The sequence below is a fragment of the Colossoma macropomum genome, unplaced genomic scaffold, assembly GCF_904425465.1.
Source record: "Colossoma macropomum unplaced genomic scaffold, Colossoma_macropomum, whole genome shotgun sequence".
Classification (NCBI taxonomy): Eukaryota; Metazoa; Chordata; class Actinopteri; order Characiformes; family Serrasalmidae; genus Colossoma; species Colossoma macropomum.
The window spans coordinates 12,274,200-12,301,143 of NW_023494804.1; the positions used below are offsets into that span (position 1 = coordinate 12,274,200).

At 37.5% G+C, this 26,944-nt stretch overlaps 1 protein-coding gene across 1 annotated transcript; it reads right to left on the bottom strand.

The window, feature by feature from the left end:
- Window positions 1–2: 2 nt before the first annotated feature.
- Window positions 3–24,111, bottom strand: mctp1b (multiple C2 domains, transmembrane 1b). The gene is made up of 19 exons (XM_036595783.1): window positions 24,001–24,111; window positions 23,775–23,917; window positions 22,084–22,163; window positions 21,525–21,636; window positions 16,989–17,159; window positions 15,246–15,376; window positions 14,496–14,682; window positions 11,702–11,795; window positions 10,746–10,848; window positions 10,241–10,343; window positions 9,819–9,920; window positions 9,587–9,661; window positions 6,614–6,733; window positions 4,460–4,579; window positions 3,928–3,984; window positions 1,918–2,027; window positions 1,651–1,760; window positions 1,302–1,399; window positions 3–1,185 (listed from the first exon to the last, which is right to left on the bottom strand). Exons 1-19 carry the CDS (start codon window positions 24,059–24,061, stop codon window positions 1,129–1,131), a joined length of 2,034 nt encoding a protein of 677 aa, XP_036451676.1. The 5' UTR covers window positions 24,062–24,111; the 3' UTR covers window positions 3–1,128.
- Between the last annotated feature and the right edge of the window lie 2,833 nt (window positions 24,112–26,944).

Below are 26,944 nucleotides of genomic sequence, written 5' to 3' on the forward strand. Positions count from 1 at the left end.
ACAAACTTAATTTTCTAGTCCCAGATTATAGGTATAAATATCTGAACAGGAAGCTCAAAGGTTAAAACACAGACAGTTAACAGAAATTCTACTGTATAAACTAACAAAGTACAAAGTAACTTGTACATGAATGGACATGAAACATTTACTTTTTCATTATTGCAAGATTAGGAACACTTATTTGAACTCTAGTTAAGCACGATGCACATAAGACATTGATGAAAGAGCATGTGGCTGAAACTAACAACACAGAGAATTGCTTTTGGTCCCTTTTGTCAATTGCCTTGGTTATAGCATTTACTGTCACTCTCTTCCTCGTTATGAATATTTTTTAGCCCCCATAAATGTTTGGAACATATTTGGTGCTTGACTTCTCTTTCTGTGTTTTATACTACTATAGAAATTGTATTTATTACTGATATTCCTACTAGATGGCTGTGATGGTTCTAAATGTGACAAAAAAATTAAATAATTAATAAAATCATAACAATAAAAAAAATGATATTGCATCACATTTGAAACTCATTTACCATTGGTCTATACAAAAATTACATTTTATTGACTAGAAATGTATTAATTAGAGCTGTCTTCATTTAACAACTGTTAAATAAATAAGGGTTACAAACAAAGCATGTTGCTTTACCAACATTACAGTCATAGTAAAGCAACATCTGCTACTTTTATAAGTGAAAACAGGGCCTCCTTTACTGGCCATGGATGATTTATTGTGTATAAATAGTATAAGCTTCGTTCTTTGGTAGAACTAGAATTTTCATGTGGTATGCTCACATCATTTTAAAGTAAACATTGAGTCACTGACAATTAAAGAGATAATTTTCCAAAGCAAAATCCATTTTTTCTACAATCAACAAACATGTACACAACTCACTTTGCAATGGACAAACAGGACCATGGCACGCTTAGCCCTGATTATGTACCAGTACATACAATCTTAAAAATAAAGGTGCCAAATGGACCCAAATGTCTATGAGATGTGCAAAGTCAACAAACCTCAATAAAATATAAAGGTTTTATACCAATTGTACCAGTTTTTTCTAGAACCATATGTCCAAGCCAAGATCCATTAAGAACCTTTATATATTAAGAATGTAGTTAGGATGGATTGTTTTACTTTCGCTTGTTTGGGCTTTGTCCAGGTTCCATCTTCAGCTCTTTGTACTGAACCTGTAAAAAACAGATCACAAATAGAGTTAGGCTACAGAACCTTTGGCAGTAGCAGTGCTCTAAGCAGTGCTGCACTGTTATTTCAATTCTATGAAACTGAGTAGACAGTCACCAACCACTTGTATATCCGAGGGCACTCTGGAGAGGAAGTCCAACAGCTCATTGTTGACAATAAAGTACGGGTTACGAAGTTTCTTGGTGAATTTATTGATACCTGCATGAGATGTGTTGGCATGGTTACAGTCACCACTGATCCTTCAGACACAAAGAACTCTAGAAAGACTAGAGCCAAGAGTACATAGCACAATACGTTTAAGCACAGGTATGTTTAACTCCCACATGTTGCTTTAGAGTTTTCACAAGTGCATAGCCACTATGAAAGTTATTGAAAGATCAGTATGAAAATATATGATTCATTTTACTAATGCTAACCAAACACACTTAATGTAGGCAAAAAAGGCTTACCCCAGACCAACACAATGTATCTCAGAGGAATCAAGTACACTAACAAAGAGGCAACACACAGTGCTGCTATGGCTAACCAGCTAAGAAAAGGCACAGTCCAGTTGAAAGTGCTGTGGAGATAAAAGAGAGGGAGAGAGAGAATATTATTATACAATCTACGCAGCAAAGCACTGCTCTATGCTGTACTGGAATGACTGAAGTAAGCCTACTCTGTTAGATCTCCTTTTATGTACAGAACAAATTCTAGTGAAGATTTAAATGACTCACTTCTTTATTCTCTCTCCATAGGAAGCCACCTCATCAAGTGCTGTCTGTACACTGATGCATATGTCCTGAATGGCATATAGCTTGTCCATGAAGCCCTTTTTATCAGAGTCCTGTTCATTCAAAACAATCATTTAGAACATTGAAATTTTGATTTGGAAATGAAATTAGAGCTGAATTAAATACAAAATATATATTGTAATGATCCTACAACCAATTTATTAGACTGGGTGTCTATTTATAACAGCAATTTAATTCAATTAGTTTCGTGTAAAAGCCAGGGTGAGATAAGTCGATAATAGCACAAAAACTGGTAAGGGTAAAAAGAAGCATAAACATGTGATGCTATGAGAAACATAAGCAACAGAGGTGTGTTTCTTTTTTTTCTGGTGTCTCTTCAGAGAAGAGGTTAATCTCAGTGTTATTTAACACAATTGCACCCAGCCTAAAATTGCAGCAGCAGCTTCATTTATATGGAAAAGAGGGCCTCTCACTCAACATAGTATTCTTTAGCATCACACAGGAAAAGCAGAATTTGAAAAACAGAACCTAAAATACGGGACTTAGCGGTGTATACAAAATCATTCAGCAGCATGGTTCAGAACTGTAAATCATAAACAACTGTTCACTGATCTCTCTTCTCTGGCTATGTTTGTTTTAATGTATATGCAATGTCTCTCAAAATAAATGATTGATTATAACAACTACAGGTGTAGCCAAGGCACAACTGATAATTTTTTCAAGAACTGAAATAAAAATGTAGTCTTTCAAGGCCTTGCTCCTTTCCCAGCGTTAATGTAAGATTCATTTCTCATGGCAGAAGAAGCCTTAAAATATTACAGTTTGTGTCTGTGGTCCAACCCAGGCAGTGTGTATGACATATTGTCTAGTCTGACCCTTAGGCTTCACCTGCAAAGATACAGATGGGAAAATGGAGGGAACAGAGCAAGGTTATGTTATTCTTTCCCCCCACAACTTTTGGAGCTGCTTTCAACAACCAAATCGTCACCCATATATTAGCTGAGACAATTTATGTAGGCTAAAAGAGCGATATCTACCCTTGGCCTGCTTTCCTGACTACCCAGCGGTCTACTAAGTGCAAACATATGTTGAGTCTTAAGCAGTGCCGATGAGAGCTCCCAATGAATGGAAAACAGGTGCTTTCGTCATTTGTGCCAAAACACTGCATTTAGCCCCCAGGGCCAAAGGTTGGCCAACTAATGGCTGCCTTGTGGCACACAAAGGGTTAGTGGGGGGGGGGTGCAACAGCTGGAGTTAAACATCTAGGATGCGCTGAACATAGCACAAGCTTCAGGTGCAAATAAAATAAAAAACTGACAGATATATTAAAAGATGTTTCACACAGTCCTACAGTCCTTACAGATCTTTCCTGGAGCTGACCTCTCCAAGTTATTGAGAATAAAACCATTTTAAAACCAAGCCATTTTTTTACACTCAGGTACCTGATAAAAAAAGATCAGAATTGTCCAAGGTACATAAATGACAGTAACCTGGTCTGATCTTTGTTTGTAGAGACACATTTATTACATTTTATGATCTTTTTAAGATGATAAACAAGAAAATAACAAAAAGACATATTATTAGAAGAATCAGTAAATTGTGATAGACAATTAAGTTAGGATATTCTGGAGAATCACAATCTGTGTGGTCACCAGGAGTCAGAATTGACTTGACAGCACCATAATAATATACTTGTATATACCCGACTAAGGTGCATTTTAATTTTGTTTTATATATATCTATATATATATATATATATATATATATATATATATATATATTGTTTTTTATCAGCTTAGGGAAACATATTTTTTTTTCCTCGAATGTCCACACAGAGGTAATCCATGTGAAAAACTGCTTGGATGTCTGCCATTTCCTCAAGATATGTCTGTTCCATAGTCCATACTGATTTCATGAGTGAGTTAAGTTCAGTTAAAAGACCATAACATACACTATTTCCCAATGCTTCTTCACATATCATTGCAATATTACCTTTTCATCTTTTTCACATTCTTCATCTTCACTCTTAAGAAGGTCCTCCATTGCTTGCTGTTGGGTAAAATGGCACATGAATGAAAAATGTACTCATGCCATGTCATCTTTACAATTTAGTTTAGTTACAATTTTCATGTACACTTACCTATGACTGGCAACATTCATGTAGGCATGAAATTACTTTGACAAATTTAATTGGAAAAGAAGCGATAAGTAAATATACTAGGTAAATGGAATGATGGTTTAAGTGGAAGTATCTCTTCTCCCTTTCTAATTAACTGAAGTAATAGGAATACAATATTAAAATCTAGTTATGAGTATATTTTGAAAAAAAAAATGCATACTGTCAAACATAACACTGAAAAAAGGGACAAACAACTACGTATAGCTTTATAATCTTTTAAGTACTGATGATCAGATTTGATTACATTTTCAAAGCTCTTCAATTCATGTGCTGAGATATTTTGCTGTGTAATTAGCTGTTATCTGTGTTCAGTTATATTTAACAGAGAGGTCCTAAATCACTCACCACACTGCCCTCTTGGGTTTCTTTCCCAGAGGCCAGCAGGAAGAAGTTCCAACCCAGGAAGAGGAGCAGCGACAATGGAACCATATAGAGCTCAAATTTCCAAACCACCAACACAAATGCCTACACAACACAGAGAATTACACACGCAATTAAAATTTTATTTGAAACTATTTGCTACTTTCAGTTTTACAGAGTTTCCTACATCAATCACACATATTTGAGTTTAAATCTTTAGCATAGTATTAACTTTATGCTTCAATATCAGCAAACATATAGAGAATATATATAGAGAATATCTATAAACACCAGTCCACCCATTTCATATCTGTTGTGGCCAGGCAAAGTTATTGTTACAGAATTTATGGCAAGTATGTAATATGTACCTGGTGGATTGAGGTGGGGACATGGGAGAAAACAAACTCATACAAGAGATGAAATGGAAAGTGGAGAGAAGCTTGGGGAGGCTGTGAGCTCACAGTGTCTGCCACAGGTACAGAGCCAAAGCACAGTGTGCACACAAAAAGTTGAAGAAAGTGAACTTGGTAAAACGCCCTCCAGGCATTGTGTTGTAGTGTGAGGCAGAGAGTGCGGTGTCGGTGCCGTGAGAGGCCAACAATGGGTCATACCAGATCAATCCCACTCAGCTTAGCCCAAGGGGGTGCTTCAGCATCCCCTGAGAGCCCACTCTACAGTCATCCAAACACTCTTCTACAAGAGCCCTCACCAACTCACCAAACGGCCTTAATGTTATGCATATGTGTATTTTTGTCAGGGGATGGGGGATATTTTTCACCTACTTTGTCAAATATTCAGGTTTTTTCCTCTCCACTTTCAAAGTTAGCTACATTGTTAGAAATAAAGAATTCAGTTCATCATGTTTGGAGAAAGAAGGGTTTCATATATGATCCCAAGGACACCATATCCACAGTGAAGTATGGAGGTAATGATGATCATGATCATATGGGGCTGCTCCTCTGTAAATGGTACTGAGGCATTACACATATTAGAATCTCATCAGCCAAGAAAGAAGAGATGATGGACATTTCAAGATAACATCCCCAAACATACATCGAAAAAACTGAAGGCTGGTTTCTAAAAGGTGCTTGTATGGCCTAGCCAACCTCCTCTACTGAATCCCATTGAAATTATGAACACAGCAGACAGGGATCCTCATAAACTTGAGGAATTGAAGATGGTTTGCCAAAAGAAACAGGCCAAAATTAAACCACAATAGTGCAAAAGGTGGACCTGGCGACCTGTCCAGGGTGTATCCTGCCTTCCGCCCGATGACAGCTGGGATAGGCTCCAGCACCCCACCGCGACCCAGAAGGATAAGCGGTTTAGATGATGGATGGATGGATAGTGCAAAAGGTTAATTACTCATTATTGTAGATGTCTTTAAGCTGTAATTGAAAGCAATGGCTTGCAACTAAAAACTAATGTTATTCAATTGGGATGTCTGCATTTTTCCCCTATCAATTTAATTAAAAAGACTGTTTATGTTTATGAATACATATTTTTGTTCATGCCCTATGATGGACTGGTGACTGGTCCAGGGTGTATCCTGCCTTCCACCCAATGACTGCTGGGATACGCTCCAGCTCCCCCGGCAACCCAGAAGGACAAGCAGCTTAGAAGATGTGTGTGTGTGTACGTATTTTTGTTCATATTTACAAATACAAAGAAAATACATTCTGTGTGTATGCTTAAAAAGGACATATGCACTGAAAATATATTGAATAACAAAAACAAAAGTATTTGAATATTTGTTTCCCTTTCCTGGCAATATATGAAAACATAAAGCTCTCAAATTTCTAGCTAGCCCACCAAGACAAAAAGTTTTGCTACTCCAATTTTATGGCATCACCTCAAAGAACTCTTATTGCTATTTCTGGCACTGTTATTTTCAAAAGTACAGAGGCTGTGGAGCAAATCACATAGTAAGGTGCCCATCTGTTGTAATCTGGACTACAAAAGTAGAATTACAGTGAAGAACTTCATAGTGCCCCTCCCTTTTTTCTGAAACTAACCAATGTTATGCAATTTCCCCCTCATCTGCACACAATGCCTCACTCTATTACAGAAGCAGCAAGGCCTTGAGCATGTATCTTTGGGTGTTTGAGTATGTTTGTATGTGTGTCTCAAACCACCTACCAGGAAAGCACAAATGCTCCTCCTGGGAGACTCCCACTCAAAGCAGCTGTTGATATAGGAGCCCAGGTTAATGAGGAACATGATGCAGCGCTTCACTCGGTTAAAATTCTGCAGCAGCAACTGGTGAGGCAGAGGAGGTGAGGCAGAGAGGATGCCAGGAGGGGAGAAGATAGAGCAAGAGATGAAAAAACTAAAACTGCTATTATAGCATTCAATAAAAGTCAGATGTCCTGAGTAAATTATGGAACAACAGGTTAATATAATAATGAACAGGTTAAATATAATACAGTCAATATCTGAAAAAATAAGAACTTGACAATGTAATCAGAAGAAGTAGTAACATGAATAAAAATAAATGAAATAAATGAATATTAATATAAATATTTGTTTATCAAACATAGTTTGTTTTAACGACACGAGACTCATATTTCAGCTTCCCTGTGTCCTATACGTTATTATATCAACTCAGAACGGATGTTTTGAAATAAGGATAGATTGGGCTGCTCTCTAGTGGTATTTAGCACAACATGTGCCACCTACCTAGGTGAACTTGATTATAAGAGAAATGCATACCAAAACAGACACTGTACAAAAAAAGTTATATTTTGATATAATGTATTTACAGTTATCAAGGTTTGCAGCTTGGGCAGATAAATATAAATACAAAGCTTTTAATTAATATTTACAAGTCATTGTGGTGCATGAGGACAGTGGAATAATTTGGGATAAAGTGGGATAAAGGATGCATAATAATAGCCCAGCAAACCAATAGTAGCCTAGAACACCACATCATTTGAATAATGTCACACTATCTATTTAGTCTGTTTGTGTATTTTAGTTTAGCTTTCTACACTGCCCATATGCTGTATGAAATGTGATGTGTTCCTGTGTAAAATAAAAAGGTTTGTTCCTTGTAAAGTGAATCCAACTGTACTGCAGCAATTCACAGTAGAGAAAATCAGACACTGTTAGACCAACTAGACAATGATAGTAATAAATGCAGTGTTAAGTTATTCTGAATGTATTATATTTTGTGGAATCTACTGGGTTCTGTATACTGTACAGACATAACCAATTATAAATAGGCTGCATTATTCTGAACAAAAAGATGCATTCTGAAGCATTCTAAACAGATAAGAATGTGTTTTGGCATAGGTGGTACACCTCTTTTGTTGTTAGTTTTGTTTATTTGTTTTAGCTGACTGCACAGGTAACTCTGAAACTATTTCCTGTTCGGTGATGTTGTTAATTTTACATAGTTAAGGGGCTACTAATTACAGTAAGGAGAATTTGAAAATGCACTAAACAGCACAGCCCAGTTCATAGGAGGTACAAACATATATAATTTATTTTTAAATAAAAGTACCTAATCTTTAAAAATATGACAGTATGTTCACTTTTTTGAGAATATTCTATAATTTGGGAATAAATCTATCCCATACCTCTATTCATGGTATGAATGTATTATCTTACCTATTCTCTTGCATTAAATTAGAGGTGCTAAATTTAACTTATAGTTGCTTGCAAAACACCCCTGGTCAAATTAGATATTTTGTTGATAAGATAAAATAAGTTATCACATCTTCTACAGAGAACAAACTATAGTAAATGTAGCATTTTTCTGCAAATTTGAGTGTGCAGTTTCTATTTATTTGCTGAGTTTAACATACTAGAAAAAAATAAAACAATATGAATGTACACGATATAAAATGTGCCATAACATTTGTGTTCTGTAGAGAATATGCACTTATTTTCGATTAGAAAATCAACAAAACGTCTTTTGGCCAGAAGCACTCAAAATCTACCACCCTGGAGAGTTCAGATCCAACACACCTGGCTCTAACATTCAGATGCCCCTGAAGGATTTCATTGTCTGTATCAGGTGTGCTAGATTTGGGTTGGGGCTAAATTATGCAGGGCTGTAGATCTTCAGGACCAGGATTGAGCACCCCTGGCCTATTAGGTCTATTTGTATCACAAGGTTCTATGACCTTCTTTGTTACTGATTGGTTTAAGTCTGTGCCATTCTGAATTTAATCTCTGCAAGCAGTAACAAATTATCACAGGATTCTGATGCTTGCCACCACTATCAAAAACATGTTGCTTTGTTCATTGCTGTTGAGAATGCCACAAAATGAAAAACTCAAAAATAACGAGAACTCCAGTTGATACCAAATGGCACAGCTCGGCAGCACAGCGGCTCTGATCAATGCTATGGATAGGTATATCATCTCTGTCATATCAAAACTTTTTACTTAATTTCGAAACGTCAGATGCCCTTTACATTGTGTGAATATTTTTTGGGCCAATAGAAAGTTCACAATTACTTAAATACTAACACAATCTTACTATATTAATGTATATCAAAGGTTTTGTTACAACAACAGCGGTATGTTAGACAAGCTGCATTGTCTATTAAACTCACTCTAAATAGTTTGAGCGGACATTAAATGCTGTGTGCAAAAACCACCAAATTCAATTCCAGTATTGACTGCTGTCTGTGTTTAGGTATATGTGTGTGGAATGTGTGGGGGCATGGGTATTGTGGAGTCTCTCATTGCTGAGATCAGCAGAAAGGCTGTGAAGTTTGTGTGTTCCTCTGAAAGGCCAGCTTTGGGATCGGTCTGATTCAGCCCAGCCCCTCCAATTCAGGCTCTTTTGTTGCCCAGAGACATTGAGTCAGAGGACAATGGGCATGCATTGCAGCGGTGCCACAGGCCGGCCTTCTGGGGTGGCCCTCTCTTCTCATGAGGGCCAGCTTGACATTTCTATTCAACACCCAGAACGGGCGAGGGCAACAGGGGAAAGCACCAGGCTCCTGCACCACAACCCTGTCCCAAACGCTTTGGCCCATTGTGCAATCACCTGGGCCTCACTGATCTGCCTTGGAGGAATTCTCCTAAACATTTAGACTTTGATTTGAGTAATGGTGACAGCCTGCTGGATTAGCTGAACAGGGTTCAAGAAGCCTACCTGTTTGGAGACTTTGGATTCTTCTTCTATATATTTCTGTTCTGGTTTCTCAAAGGTCTGCAGGCTGGCTTTCACCTAGAAGACGTAAAAGAAAGCACAATTAGTTACGTGGAATATTACTGTACTCTCCGCACATCATTAATTATCATTTATTAGTGCATGATACCATGCCGTGGAAACGAAAGAGAAAAGCAGAGGGTGGCAGCACAAAGTGTTAGGAGGCAATGCTCACGCTGTTGTAGATGACGTCTGCTTCAAGGAAGATGACCCCCTTTGTTGGCCCTGTCAGCTCCTTGTTTTTCAAGACGTAGGCCTTCTGTTCGCCATTGTGGATCTGCATGAAGAAGATGTGACAGCCTGCTGTCTGGCAGAGCCCCAGAGGAACCCCCCTCCTCATGACCCCTGCACTCCCTCCCGCGGCAGCATCAAACAGCCAGCCCCCACCTCAACTACCCCTCCCCACCCCATCTCTCCCCCAATTCTGACAAGTACCGGCTCATTACCGGCAACCCTCTGTCACTGAGACATTACCCAACCACCAGGAGGCTCGCTAACTCCCAGCTGTGCTCTGTTTAGAAGTGTGATCAGTGCCAGCCTGCACTATTAACGTTACACGCTGAAAACATAGAACCCTTGAGCCTTGCTGAAACTTACATTTAATAACGGAATGGCCACTTTTCCCAGAAAATCAGCACTCCTATCTCTGTCCTCATCGTAAACGGAGACTTCCAGCACCGAATGGATGTCTTTCACGTTCCTGATCAATAAAAATTCCAAAACATTAAATAATACATTAATCTGATGGGCCTTTCATAATATTTAGTTCACACTTCTAAAAAGATTTTTCTTAATGATATTGATAGAGTTGGGGGATTGAGGTTTCTTTTACTGACAATAAATACAAAAATAATATTAGTAATTACAGAGTTATGGAAGAAGCACTGGCAGTACATCACGGTTAACTATGTTTTTAACCAGAGTTCAGGGTGCTCCCTGATTTGCCAAGGAAACAAGACCAAAAATAGACCAGCAGGCCAACTTTTGATGCATGTTAGCTACTTGAAGAGTAAATATGGCAATATGGATGCATTATACTACTATTTTAAATACCTGTGGAGCTCAGTGAGTCGTTTTGAAAGATGTTTTGGCAGTTACTTACAAAGTAAAAACTTTATTCCACTCTGGATTGAGATTCTTGTACACTGTGTGAGTCTGAAGACGATCATTACACAGTTCTACTACACAAAAAGGATCACTCTTTCCTGTAACAGAGAAAACAATATTGTAGTTTCTAACATTAAGCTGCTCATTAATGGATCACAATTGCAGCCAACACAGAAAAAAAAGGTTATTCATTCATTATTCATCAAAAAAGAAAACAAAACTACATGGTACAGCCAATGCAGATTTTTAGTGCTATGACAAAAAGAAAATTTTTCCTACTGTATTTGTTGATTGATGAACAATTGTGAGTATCTATGACTTATTTGTAAAACAATACAACTTCATAAACTAGGAAATACATAAGAGATACTCATCTCTCTTTGTAACTTCAATTGTGAATGTCAAAGACAATTCAAAAGCGCTTAACTGAAGCAAATGGTCTATTAAGCATCTTTCTGGTGAAGGCTCTGGTTAGTCTATCAGCCAGTGTGTGTAAGGGTGCACGTATGTGTCGTTCTAAAAGGCTTTCAAAGGCCATCTTTCATTGAGTGACAGTGAGGGGGAGCATGAAATCAGAGCCCACAACATGGGCTGCTTCAGCGAAGACCTTCCAGCAGTCACAAGGTAACTACGACAGTGGTGGAAGGAAGTACAAAACAGAAAGTACAGAGAGGAATGAGGAGACTCTCCTCACTCCATCACTCCACACAAATAAAGAAATACACTGAAAAAACATTATAATTTATTCTAGTCATATACAATTTATTCTTTTCATTCTTTTAAAAAGCTAGAACTTTTCAGTTTCAACAATTATTGTGGCCCTTAAAGAACCATTCCATTTTAGAAGTTGTAATGCCGATTATGACTATAGCTATGAAAAATCGCTCCATCAAGATTTTTATATATTTCAGTCAGATTGTTAGGAATTTATGCACAAAGACCGCCTTTTACCTGTAACATCGGCAGCCATCAGACCCTCAGCTCGTAATATCTTCACCTGTACAATCCCAATATCACTCAGATTACAGAAAGACCTCAGCAAGCTCTAAGAGAGGGAGAAAGAAGAGAACATAAGGGTTAGACATTTCCACCAAGCACAATATGTGAAATGAAATTTAGCTTTGAGTGGTCAAAATGCACCAGTAAAACAGTAATGTCTAACTAATGTGTAATGTGAAACTAATTTCAGTGTTTAATTCAGCATTTGCAAAAAATAAGAAGGAATAGGAATAAGAAGGAAGAAGGAAGAAATCAAACTGTAAAAACACAGGGTGATTCAAAAAGATTCATCTGATTTCAAAGCGCCATATTTTTACCACCGTGAGGCGCCTAGGAACCTATCACATACCAATTAAAGAAGGGTGTCACAGAGGTTCTGACTTTCACCGGAAGATGGCTCCCTTCAGTCTGCGAGGAGATGACGACCCCTGAGCAGAAAGTGTTTTGCGTTCTTCACTTTATAAGAGTGAATCCGTCATAACATAATATCGTGTTGATGTCTGTACAGCATGAATGTGTGTGTGATTGTGTGTGTATGTCTGTCTGTCTGTCTGCCCTGTGATGGACTGGCGACCTGTCCAGGGTGTATCCTGCCTTCTGCCCAGTGACGGCTGGGATAGGCTCCAGCACCACACCGCAAGCCAGAAGGATAAGCAGTTTAGATGATGTGTGTGTGTCTGTACAGCTGGAGGAGGTCATATTGAGCACTTGTAAAATTACATAATAAACATTATGCTGATTCAAACAATTTACAATGTACTGCATTGTTCTGTAATCATATACAAGTGAAATAAATTATTTCGAAATCGGATTAATCTTTTTGAATCATTCTGCACAATAAACTTATAAAATTCCAAGGTAACTGGAAAATCCTAAGGTTTATTATTCGGTGAATATGTGGAAAACAATGGAAACCAATTGAGTTAACCCTAACTTATAGAAATGTGCAATCAAATTAGGAATTACTGACAGGTCTTGGTTGTTTGAGGGGTAAAAAAATAAGTTATGCATAATGGACTGACATCCAAACAGCCATTTCTTACTATGCAGTTTATGCAGTTACTATTTTTACTGTTTTTTGTTGTTTACGGGCTTTCTACAACACTAGACTAAACTCAGAAAAGCACATGAAGACATAATTTTTCATGATAAATAACAGAAACATGTTATTCTATTGTCAACCCTTAGTAGAAAATAAGACCAAGACTGACATTCTATCCTTGAAGCTACACATCTCCCAAGGGCCAGAACTTTGCTCAAAACTTTAGGCTGCTCTTACAGACAGATGCCAACCAGGAGCTAACTTTCTGTGAGAAGCTGTGAGAAGACAAAGTGTATGCTTTGGGTATGCAGAAGGAAAACTGTGCTGCCACTTCACATTATCTGTGAGCGCTCAGCAATACATCTTCATTCAGCTCCCTTTTTTATTTTTTCGAAAGCGGGTCAGTGTGCATTGGTAGCAAGAGTTCTGTAAAGCATACATTGACTCACTCTCCAGGGAGACAAATGGAACAATAGCAAATGGTGAATAGAGTGCAGGCAAGGCTTATCTAGGCCTGGGATATCTTTCTTTTTGTTCAGCCCAATGCCAGCCCCCACCATAATCCTTTTTCCAATAGTGACCATGATGAGCCACATTCATAGTTCAGTAATTTAGCTCCCTCATCTGGCCATCTGCATGTACTGCGGGTTAGATCTTGCTAAACCACTGTTTCCCGAACCTGGTCATGGAGGCCCACTGGTCTACACATTTTAGTATTTTCCCTGCTCCGAACAGACCTGATCCAACTAATCGACTCAAGATCAGCCCACGTACTAGGTTGAAGAAGGTGTGTTAAAGCATGAAAAGTACTAAATTATGCAGGGCAAGGGGCTTCAAGATCAAGTTGGGGAACACTGCTGTAAACCAATCTGGCAGATCTTGTTGTCTCGTTTTGGATGTATCTCCAACCATATTTTTATCGCACCTGAGCCTAATTAGGGAACTAAATTGTGCAGGACTTCAGAAGCAGTAGTTCTTTTCAAATACGTTGCCATACATTTTAAGAGGACTTGTACAGTCATATAAAATAAATTCTGAAGTTATAAGGTATGTTAATGGTTAATCGGAAGATATTTGTTTTTAAAAAATTATCAGAATTGGACAGATGTTTAGGTTGAGCCAATATTTCAAACTGATGCCATGATATTTCTTTATTTCTTAGTTTATTTATTTAAGAGTGCAGGGTTTAGGACTACTGCATTTGTGAACTTATGGAAATAAGTGTTATATTTCTCTGTAATGATAATCCAGGTAGAGGTAGTCCCAATTTCTACAAAGTAAAAAAGTTAAAAAGTGAATATAGGTAGCCAGATAAAGCATATTTTTTTAAGAACTACTTTCATAAAGTGTGTGTAATCTAGGAAGAGGGTTGACATTGGTATCAACTGTAAATTGAAGCTAGCTATCCAGATAACTGTAGCTAATGATGCTTGCAAGCTAGCTATTTAACTCCAGTAGATAGGATTGTAGATACATCATTAGAATTTAACCACTTTCATAGATACAGTTTTTGTCAGATAAAGCAAGGAGTAAACTAATTGTTCCAATATACTTTACCTTGTAACCTTTAGAGCTTCAATTATACCTACAGTAAAATCTTCTGTTGTTCACCTAGTCTTGTTGGTGTGAACAGACTTCAGGTGATGCTTCTCCTTACTTTTAGGAGCAGTAGGGTGGAAAGTTTAAGAGACCTCCTGCACTTACATATTTGTTAAGGATCTGCTGGCACTCGTGTGGGTCATCAAGCAGGTTGACGGACAAGTCGGAGATAGAGACAGCAGCGGAGGCCGTGAGAGTGACCAGCAGCACCAGCTGGCCTTGTCCATCCTCAAGATCCAGCTCCAGCTTATGGGTCCGCTCCCTACTCAAAGTAGACAAGTCCAAGGCACACCTATAGTGCACATTCACACACATATGTCACAAAAATGCACATAAACCACACATGTAAACATAGTTTATAACATACGTCTACTTTTGTACCTCCACTCTTTGGAAATTTTACCAGGTACATACATACAAATGAATGTATACCAAAGCTTGAACACCCCTGATAAATTTATGTTTTGGTGATTTTTGAAGTGATAAGTTAATACACTTGTAGAAGAAACAAATTAAAATATGCCATTTTCCAGCAATTTTTATTGCACTATTATTTCCAATTATTTCCTCAGTTTAACATTTTGTAAAAAATAAAGCATGAAATACAAAAATATGCCACAACTTTTGCACAGGCCACATTCTATGTTTTTTTCCCCTCAATATTTTAAATTTTGCTAAATAAATAAATAAATAAAATGTGCATTAAAGTTTGTAGAACTATGTGTACTTATTTTCCCTTAGAAAAACAGCAAAATGCATCATGACATACTCATATTGCCGCCAAAAGCAGTAAAAGTCATGACAATGGTTAGTCAGGATGAAACTCAAATTTCACTTCATCAGATTTGTGCTCACCGGCCCATGAAGTCATCCCTCCTGCCTGGGTCCTTGTCCCACACTGAGATCTCAAGGACTCCCGCGTCCTCATCAAACACATGCAGATCAAAGTGCTCCCTCCACTGAGGGTTCAGGGTCTTAGGCATGGTCTGCGCATATGTGAGAAATGAAACATGACAGAAATATGGCACTACTGTACTATAAATTACAGCTGATGTGTATACTGCATATCATAATGTTTAATTTGTTCCATTACATGTCTCTGAAGTTGTTCTTCTGCTGAATGACATTCTAAAGTGATAGCTTTAAGAAAAAAAAGTTGCTTAGTGTCATTAAAGAGTAAGTACATCCCACTTTTCTCAGCTAACTCCCCTGGCTCAACTTTGAAAAATGCTCAAAAATGGGAGGGGCACACTGGGAGGGGCACTGCAGTGATGTACGGGTTTGGAGGTGGGGCTACGAGGGAAACCGGGTGGACTGGGCTGCTGTGTTTTTGGAGCTAGAGTACGTTAGTTAGAGAAAATATGGAGAGTGACAGAATCAAACGGCACTTTTGCAACTGAGAGGTCTTACGAGGCCGACGATTTTTCTCTAGTACCATCCCTATCTTCGACGAGGGAAGGTGTTTATGGAGACTTGCAAGAATCCTCACTTAATTGGTCCAGCATCTTTATTAGAAAATAAGCTTAGATTAATTGAGTTATTTACAGTTGGTACAGACAGCTGGCATATCGCAGCCTTGTGAGGTGGTGCTGGGGGTATTTATCTCAGCACGTGAGTGTGGTTATCTCCTCGCTCTAGACTCCTATGCTTTTATATCTATGAGCGCAGCACGAGTAGGGCGTCATCAGGGGGCGGTAATGTTGTTTGACTGATTTGCTTACTGTGTCGTGTCATGGTACTTTGGTACCAAGACACGTCATCCGTGCCTATAGCAGAGTTGAACCAGAGGGGTGCTGCAGAGGCGGAACTGACCACAATAAAAATTATATTTTTACAGTTTGGAAAGATGTGTTCACATTTTAAGTAAGGCTGGTATATTTTATTATTACAGAGCAGTGCATTTCAGCTATTAATTTGAAAAAAAGGGTGTAGTTACTCTTTAATGTAGTACTGAAGATCTCAAATAAATAAAACATACATGGGAAGCAACCATGTTTCATGTGTAAAATTTGCAGAAACAGAACTGCCATAGATCTGATATTCTAAACTAACAGATTTAATAAGGATCAAAATACAGTACTGTGCAAAAGTCAGAGACCACCCATCATATATTTAATTTCAAAATGCCCGTTGAATACAAATTATTTATTTATCAAAGTTAGGAAAAAAGCAGAAAACATTTAACTGAAAATTACTCAACAACTAAATATAATATCACATTTCTTAGTATTTATTGTGCCTTAATTACAGCTTCCATTCTTTTCAGGAGACTTGCTTTCAGGCTTTCAATGATGTCTGCAGGGATGATTTTCACACTTCCAAAGTTCAGTCTTAGAAGTTGGTTGCATTTTCTGATTCTCACGATCCAGGTAATTCCAGACACGTTCCATGATGTTAAGGTCTGAGCTCTGAGTGGCCAGTCCCTTGATCTGAGAACACCAGCAGCTTCTTTGTTTGACTGTCTTCTCACAGTGGAAGGATGGACAGAAACACCTGGGGAGTTTTTTTTAGATCTCCAAGCAAGAGTGAAGCTTAATAGAATAAATGAAGGGTGGTCTCTAACGTATGCACAGTACTGGACACGGGAAACAACCATACCTTGCTTTTGTACTTTTCATTGCCAAGTTTGAATTTGACATAGGGGTCACTAAGGCCGTTCTGGTCCATAGGGATGAGGTCACAACCCTCTATGAGACTGATGCTCACCATGCTCCTCCACAGCTGAGACTTCTTGTGCACTTCAGACAGTCGCTGAATCTGCTGCTGTTGCTGTTTTCAACACAGTGCATTGGAGAGGCATTCATACACATACACAAAGCAAGAAGACACATACACACAAACAAACGATTGTACATGCATAAATGCACACACACAAAAAAAAACATTTCTAATAGAAAACTACTAATATGGGATTTTCTGAAACATACCAGTAATAAACACTCACACCAACATTACTGATATCAATATTACCAACTGACATAATGATGTACTGATATACTGATAGCTAAAACTGGACATGCAGAAGTAGGACTGCTATTTTGCCAATATGTTTAACTGACTTTTCAGTAGAGCAGTAGGGGTGCAGTAGGATTTTGAAATTTTGTACTATTCAATATTCAATGCAAACTACTCAAATGTCTTGCTTGATCTCTTTTTGAGAATTCCTCTTCAGTTATCAGTGCTAATGTGATATATATCAGTCGGCTTATACACTCAGAAAAAAAGGGTACTAAACTGTCACTAGGGTGGTACCCTCAAGGGTATACCTTCAATGCCTTTAGTTAGGCAACATAACTTTGCAGCTCAATTTTAAAATATTAGGTCATGAAAAGGTACAAATATGTACCTTTTCCCTTGGAAAAAATATTTCAGGCACACTTTTGAACTTTTGAACACAGGCACACTTTTGAACCAACAACTGCTGTACCTTTATAGGCACATTTACATTGTTTGTACCTTGATGAATAAAAATTGTACCTGCACAGTACCTTTTTTCTGACATGTAGTCCACTCACTTATATGACACAGATGCATAGCTACATTTCCTAAAGAACTGGTGACAAAAGCCCTGTTTATACCCTATAATGCTGTAGAAGGCTCCTTTAACATCATTTCCAGGCCAACAAATAGGGCTAAGTTCAGAACAGTAAATAGACAAATAATTTTCTTAGGCAAATAAGCCTAATGATTAGGAAGGCAAGTGCAGCTTATCAGTACATGCCTCATTCTTTGAAAAATCTCTGGATTCACAGTGCAACAAAAGTGCAAGTCAGTTCACTGGAAACATCATCTTCAGCATGTACACCAGTAGATTGTTTGGATTAGACCCTGGACAAAATGAAGGGACTTTTTTTAGGGGCTATGTTGAACTTATCTCCAGAACTCAGTCCAACAATAAATACTTAGTCAGTGAATGAATTAGACATGTAAACTGTGCCTTCTAGATCAAACAGAATGAGTATAGACATAATGTAAATGTACAGGACAAGCATGCCTTACTACATGGAACCTTCTCTGTTTACCTTACTGGTTCATTTCCAGCTCCTTGTCAGTAGAATGGTCTAGAAATAACACACATGATTCAGTGAGCCCTCACCATTGCGGCAGAAATGCAAGGGGCAAAGGACCGCTAGAGCTATCTTTGTGAAGGTGAAAGATTCTTTTCACCAGTTCTGAGGAAAGACAGCTTTTATTAATGGATGGGCATGAGTACATCGACTAACATAAAATTTCTTAAGTAACCATCTATTCGACTGGTAAAATGCTACTCAAAATTTTGCAAACTGATTTTGCGAAACAATATTTTTCTCAGCTGAATCTCAGAATAGTAGGTTTAGACACTCAGCATGGCAGAGAACTACTTTTCATTTTAATACAAACTAGCATGAAGGTCAGTATCCCATTATTGATTATTGATACTTGTAAATGCTATTGATACTTTTAAACTTTCCAAAGAAAGTCTCTATGAGCCTAGTCAATGACTTATTATTTATAAAATTGATGATAATAATAATGTGTGCTCCAAAAAATAACATATTAGACATTTCATTATACACCTGGATAAGGCCTGTGATTAACTAATTAACGAATTAACTTTATTGTTTTTTATACATATGCTTATTCTACATTTGATGCCTGCAACATGTTCCAAAAAATTTGGGACAGAGGCATGTTTGCCAAAGTGTTATATCACTTTTCTTTTAACAACATTCAGTAGTCATTTGGTAACTGAGGACACCAATTGTAGTTGTGAAAGTGGACTTTTTCTCCAATTTATACTTCGCTGCCCTCCGCTGTTTGTCCCGAAACAAGCAGAGACGTCACTGAAAAAGATGTCTAGATGGCAACATGTTCCTCCAAAATGCAAATGATGCTGGCTTTTAAACTTTTTGTTGGCAACAATTGGGAGGCTCCTTTTCTTCTTCGGCTTCTAATATTTCCAAGAACAATTTGAAAGCTGGGCTTATCAAACGACAGCACACTTTTCCACTTTGTGTTAGTCCATCTCAGAAGAGCTGCAGCCAAGGGAAGTCACCAGTGAATCTGGATGTTGTTGATATATGGCTTCTGCTTTACATCGTAGAGTCTTAACTTGCATTTGCACATGCAGCAACAAACTGTGTTTACTGACAAGGGTATTTTGAAGTATTTCCACTTACGTTTATCACATAAGTTTTTCAAAGTATTTTTTGAAGTATTCCTTTCACAGTATTACTGTGTCAGGGTTTACTGACGAGGGTTTTTCGAACTATTCCCGAAGTATACTTCCTTCAGGAAGTATTCCCAAGTGTTGCAGAAGTATTCTGCAATTTTAGCATTTAATGTGGTTACACTCATTACAGAAGCATGTTGGTTTTTAATGCAGTTGAATCTGAGGGATGTCATGAGCATTCAATATTGGTTTTTGGCCTTGACCTTCAAGAGATTTCTCCAGATTCTCTGAAGTTTTAATAATGTAATGTAGATGGTGAAACCAGCTAAATTCATTGCTTCATTCGCCAATTGTTCTTAAGAAGAAATTTCTTCTTAAAACCCACTTGGGCAGTTTTCACAAAGATTCTGAAATTCACCAATGTTTTCTAATTATGGATTTGTTCTTAGGTAAGAACAGAATCTACTCACACTCGAGAGCACAAAGGTGCGAACAATTCTGCAGTTTAAGAACATGTCATGAATCTGACGTACACTTTTTCTTAGGACCTTTCTCAAGGACAAATTTAAGAAAAAAAATTTGTTCAGCCCATTGTTCTTAAATTGTTGGACTATATGCTTACACTGTTTTCTGTACTACCTTTGTGCCGACTTGAACCTTTCATGAATGTTCCTTTTACACTCAATCATACAGCATCACCTGTTACATATTCACTTGTTTACCTGTGGAAAGTTCCAAAACAGGTGTTTTTCATCATTCCAGGAACTTCTCAGTCCTGTCTTGCCCCTGTCCAAACTTTTTTGTAATGAGTTTCAGGTGTCAAATTTGTAATTAGCATACTGAAAAGGTAAAACATTAAATATTTAACATCTTACTGTGCAATTTTCATTTAAATATCTGTTAAAAACAGTTTACTTATTACTGCTTTCTGTTTTTTTTTTCCCTTTAGCTACTATCCCAATGTTTTTGGAATTAGGTTTGGAGGCAAAGATCAATTATGAAAAGGAAACACTTCTTTGGAAGTATTGATATTTCACAACTGGTAACTGAAGTTTTATGTAAGCTACTCAATCTAAAAACTACGCAAAATATTTATTACTACAATCATGTCCATATTAATGCTAATCTTGAGTGTTTGCTGCTTGGTTATTTGGTGTAACACACTGAGTCTTCCAGTGAGGGGAAGCTTCAGCAGGTTGCTCTTGTGTAATTCAGAGATACTCTGTGCATTGCAAGGGTTACATGAGTGCACCATCCCAGTTCTCTTCCTCTGAACAGGGCTAGGACAGTGGATGGGTTCCTGCTGCTGAGAACAACACAAACTGAAGCACTGAGGAGTCAGGAAAGGGTGTAACATTAAACAAAGGTGTAATTGCAAAATTGTTGTGACAACACATTTGAGGTGGGGGTGCTGCAGTAATAGCTTTTCTCACAGCTTCATCCATGTCAAATTTAATCACTCTTGGTATAATCCCTACACATTCCTTGTGAGATCAGGTTGATGAGGAAGCTAAAGCTACATTATTGCTCTCTACAACAACACTCACTTTAGCCAAATAAGGCTTCCAGCGGTGAGCTTTAAGCCCCTTTTCACTCTGTGGAAGAATACAACCAGACTTAATGGAATACCAACAATCTGTCTGATTCCCATAGGCCTTGAAAAGTGAATTTGGTAGATCAATAAACTAGCTGAGTCATTCTTAGCTTATAGAAGTGTGTAGTTAAATATTGGGCCTGCCAGCCAGCCCTGGCCATTTAAGAAGTTAAGTGGTCGGATGAACTGAAGCTTTCACATGATCCAAAAAACATAAATCAATTTGGTCAGAATGAAGGCCAGTATAGCCCTAGAGTATGGCAAACATCGTAGCTTATATGAGACTTGTGAATATTGTATTAAATAAATAATGATCACAGAAAACAGTGCTCTGTATTTGTATGAGCAAAGCAGTAATTACAGGGTGAGGCAGGAAGTTTGCTCTTACCACTTCTCTATCCCATCCATCTTTGGGGCTCAGCATAACTGCTAGTTCTAGAGAGCCGAGGTCTTGCATAGGGCATTGGGAATCCTGGAGATCCAATCTGACATCAAGAAGTCTGGCAGAAAAGAGACGCACTTTAGCATGGATTAAGGATGGTGATCACTGTCAAACAAAACAACAATATTTGATTATAGCATTTAAGGAATACTCCAGCGTTTATCAACCTATCTGCTGCATCTGTAGCATCCAGGAAATTGTCATGGACAATGAATCTCAGTATTTAGAATTCAGTATCTGCCAACTGGCTTCCATTCTAAGTTTTTTGAGAGTAGCTTTTCTGTTCTTGTACTAAGTGCAGGGAAACATGTCAAAATGATTGTCCAAGGTAATCAATCATATGCTACAGGCAGAGATTAGGGTTAAAACACCAGCATATCCCTGTAATATATCGAATACCCACAGAGCAAGTTTTAGATCATTGAAAATTTGATTTGATTTTTAACGCTAAGAAATATTGTAAAGCCTAACTTCACAGTCCTTATACTACAATCAATGGACCTACCTTCGGAGCTCCAGTGAGTCAAGGTACAAGTATGCCAACCCCATAAAGTCATCATGACAGCCAAAGTCGTAGTCAAAAACCTGCATGGAAATTTAAAGAAACATCATCAAGCGTAAGTAAACTTAAGAAAACATTGATTAATAAAATAATCACTTCAGAAAAAAAATATTGTAGACCTGTATCACTCTTAGTCAGATGTTCTTAGATCATGACTTAGGGACCTTCAGTCTGTGTTCTGCTCCAGTTTCTAACATATTTGAGCTACAGCCCTTGATGATCTGGTTCAGGTGTGTTAGGGGCATGGAGTTAGGTTGGCAAAACAATGGTAGTGTGGTATCCCATGGTCTTTGAAAAATGCAGCGGTACTTCAAAACTGCTTTGGGTCAATATCTATATCACATATAAATTGCAAAGCAAAAAAATACCAGTTCCAGTTTCATGTATTTTGACCATGGTAACTATGTAGTATAATAAACTATGATAAATGTCAGTCGGTAAAATGGGGTAGTAATTAAGTAACTTTGTAAACCATGCCAGAAAATCATACGGTAGCCTACCATGGTGAGTGAAGCTATGCTACACTATGGAGCACTCAATAAAGAAAATGGTCTGTATGCATGGGAACAAATTACAATAGTCCTCTAAAAGATTTATATTTCTTGCTTTCCTTAAGGCAAGATGTGCCCATTTTTACCTTTTCAGAAATAAAGTTGCTAAGTAAAAAGGGTGTCAAAAGTCACTTAGTCTAGTGTCTAGCATAAAAGATTCAGTGGTTATGTGAATCCATAATTCATATTCATATTAAATATTCTGGCAATAAAAAGAGACCAGTGGCTATAGCCCAATAGCCTGACCCTAAACACACCCCTGGGCTAGCTCCAGTTCTGGAGAGACAGAGACAGCAGCTATCAACATATACCATATGTCATGTATGGATGGCTGAAGAAGTGATGCAGTTTTAAAAAAATGATGCATTATTTGTAGATCGCATGGTAACCTACATTCAAGTAAACAAGTCAGATCTATCACCTAGTAGCACCACTCAAGTCAGATCTATCACCTAGTAGCATCACTCTCCAAGTCCAATAAACCCACGCCTGCTTTTTCATCCCTGGGTTACCTTGTGGTGTTGCTGTGGACTCATTGATACTTGCTAGCTTCTGGTCATGTTTTGCACAGCAGTATTCTCTAAAATTAGGCAAGCAAGTGGTAGAAACGGTTAGTGGATAGCAGCACCCAGCCCCCTCTGTAGGCCAAAACAAGCACAATGCGACACGTCTGCTCTGCTACCAGGTCTTTTCTATGACTTTCCGGCATGCTTTAAATTCACAGTTAAAAACACGGACATCTCCAGCTCGGAACAGGCATCCAAAATCAAGGGGGCAGTGGTGTCATGCAGGCCAAAATTCCAGGGGGAATTTCATTTTCACACGTTTGAAAAAGGGATAGATGCTCTACTAACCTCTTCAGCAACACACCCTTTGTCAACCCTGTAGCAATAATGCACACTTGTACCTGCTACTGCAAACTGAGTTCATCCTGCAACTTTTGGAAGAAACCAATACCTTAGGGAAAGAGGTGTGTGTGAATTTCTGAGGTTTGATCTATGACAGAATTAGAAGCTTGAATGGGCATGACACCCCTGCAAGGGGCGATTTATGAAGCTTAATGTGACACTGCTTGACCATTACCTTAATATAAAGAGGCTCGCGTAGATTGTCTATGGGCAGGCAAAATCTCTCATCCCACACTGGATTAAGGTTCTTGTAGATGACCTTGCTGCGAAAAACTTCTTTCTTGCCTAATTTGAATTTCACATATGGGTCACTTGTTCCTAAAGATCAAGAAATGTTACATGATTTCAAGTCATTCACAATTAGATTTCAATATGTACTCAGTTTGATAACATGGTCTTACCTCCTCTGTCCCTTATTGCTAGATTATGACCTCTCTTCAGTAATATATCCAACTTGTACATTCCTGGACTGGGCAGCACAGGCTGTGTTTTATCATGTCCACCTGCATTAATGTCCTGCATGGGGAGCAGCATTGCACACAAAAAGTACAGAGAAATTATACTTGAGGCAAACCATGATAAAAATGAATTGTCTGTGAGATTTATCTGTTTCCATATAAGCCCTTAACAAAAGCAGTTCACTGTTTTTGTGCATTTAGCATATTACCGACATTTAGCTGTGTTTAGCCTAATTTAGCCATGCGAAGAAACCAGATAACCAGCAACTCAGCTAGCCAATCAGGACATTTGTTTTCTATGTTAGAGCTATGTTTATGAGCACCACACACATAATACATAATCACATTTCTGCAATTATTTTATTTCCTACAAATCAAATAATTGCAAAATCACTGTTGGAATAGCTTGTGTAAACTGAGTTTAGTAGCTTTTACAAAGCTTACAAAATAATGACAGGTTGACACGTCTGATTTTCTAGTAATGACAGTGACTACAGCTTTCATCTTTGTCTGCCCTGTAAGGACAGTTAGGTGGAGAAAGCATTTCAGAACAGCTGATTTCATATCCTGCCCCAGGATAAAGCTGTGCATCTACTTAGCAACACTTGAGCACACATGTTGAGAGAATGGGCAGCAACAACAAGTCACTTAAAGCATGGCCTTACACAAAGGCTGCTCTATATATGTGAACGAAACTCTGGCTAATTTTAAATGGTTTACATGCAATCCTCTCAGCATGGCAGGTTTAGAATAGGTAGCATTTCAGGAGATTGAGGAAGCAGCTAGCAGGTCAGGTGACAGATGACTCATTCAGACCACAAACAATTATGGCTACACTGATGTAGCCCATCCATCATCTGTAACTGAAACGATGACCATTATAATGAGGTTGCAACCAGAGCAGATATTTGTCTTGCCTGCTTTCTAAGCAGTATTGTCTATTTTGCTTGAGAAAGCATGTATTCTCTGAGTGATTCCACGATTAAGGTGGCACTTAGATAACAGGGTTTTTAGCATAAAATTAGCAAATGTACAACATGGTTAACAAACATCAGTGCTAATCTGATCTAGACATTAAGGACATTTTAATTATTTACCCAATTTTTTTTTTTAATTAAAAAATAAAAATAATTTACTTAAAAAAAAAAATAATTTACTTACAGCCTACAATTTTTGGAATATTCCAGACATTTTATACCTTCATGGGTGAAGGTTTCAGGTGACTGTGTTGAGTGAATGTTGAGGGACACAACAAAAATGAACATTTTTCAAAGCCTATCATGAATGACTCATGAAATAGGATGTTTCTAGCATGAGATGTAAAATGTATTCACACCATAATGAAAAAATACTAATATTTTCATGATTATATTTCAAGGTAAAGTGTAGTTGCAAAATAATGTTCTCCAAGTGCTTTAGATATGTTTTATTAATATTAAAAATATATATATATATATATTATATTAAAATGATTTCTTTGAAACATTCACATAGGTTGTTGTGAAGGACACTTTATCTGTGTTTGAAATGATTTTTTACCTTTACATAGATATTTGTAAATGTAATTTCAGTGGGTCACAAATGGCAACTAATCATGGAATCACTCATCCAACAATTCCTTCTAAAACCTGTTACAGCAGGGGTGAGTCCAATCTTATTCGCGAAGGGTCATTGAGGCCGCAGGTTCTTCATTCCAAGCAAGCTGGAGCACACCTGGTTCTACTCAGTTAAAGAGTTGGTCTCAGTGTTGGTCTCACAACTGATTAGGTGAGCTCCTGCTTTTTATAAATGAAAACCTGCAGCCACACCATCTCTTTGTGGATAAGATTAGACACTCCTGTGTTACAGGGTTTAATGTAAAGCAGCATATAGGGCTGTCACCTACGATTATTATTATTATTATTATCAATTGAGCTATCTACAGATTATTTTAACAATTATTCAAATAACTATTTTTTTTTTAAAAAGCAAAATAATAAAAATTGTGAAAAAAAATCTTTCAAATATTCAAAAAATTGTTTATTAGACAAAGATGAAGTGGAAAATCTTCAAAAAGATCTAATTTAAAAATACAAAAACACAATGCTGCAAAAAAATATCAGGCTCTAATTTATGATGTAGAAGAATTATAAAATGCCTCATCATGCAATTTCCCAACTAAACTTTGCATCATGAATTATCCAAAATTACTTGAAATAATTGCTTGTTGATTCACAGAGAAGTTAAATTTTAATGAATGTTTTTTTTTTAGTACAGTGTTTGAGTTTTATCGAGTTGTGTGATCGCCCTAGCTGTACATTAAACAGGGGCATATATGAAAAGCACTCCATCTTCTCTCCTGCTTAGTATTGTGAATTGATTCAGTGATAGGTGCTTGTCTTCAGTTATACAAAGATGAGCATCAGCTAAACATTTTCAGTCATTACAGTCACACTCACAGTTATTATCTAACTTCTGGCCTCTTACAATTAATGGATGGTAAGACAGACAGCTGATGTGAATGTATGCTGAGAAAATATGTTATGAGTGAAATATGTTATATTCATAACATAGCAACATAACATAATAAACTCATAAATTCTCGATGACAAATTGTTTTTAAGCATGATGAACTTACACATGTCATATATCATTAAAAGGCTCAACAAGTCAGTAGGTAGTTACTTCAGCACTTGCCCATAGATGTACACACACAATTCCAAAAAGGTTAAACCAGTAGGTAAAATGCAAATGAAAACAGAAAGCAGTGATTTGTACTTTGTAAATTTACTTTGACCTGTACGTAAATTCAAACAGTATAAAGATAAGGTATTTAATGTTTTATCTTACCAACTTGATGCCTGCAACACATTCCATAATATGACCATATAATATGACCACGAAGGCC

Coding starts and splice junctions, on each gene's coding strand:
- mctp1b (XM_036595783.1), bottom strand. CDS start 24,061: ATGTACAAGTTGGATATATTACTGAAGAGAGGTCATAATCTAGCAATA. Junction 17,160..21,524: donor ATGGATGGGATAGAGAAGTG/GTAAGAGCAAAC, acceptor TGTTGAAAACAG/CAACAGCAGCAGATTCAGCG. Junction 10,849..11,701: donor GATGGCTGCCGATGTTACAG/GTAAAAGGCGGT, acceptor TCTCTGTTACAG/GAAAGAGTGATCCTTTTTGT.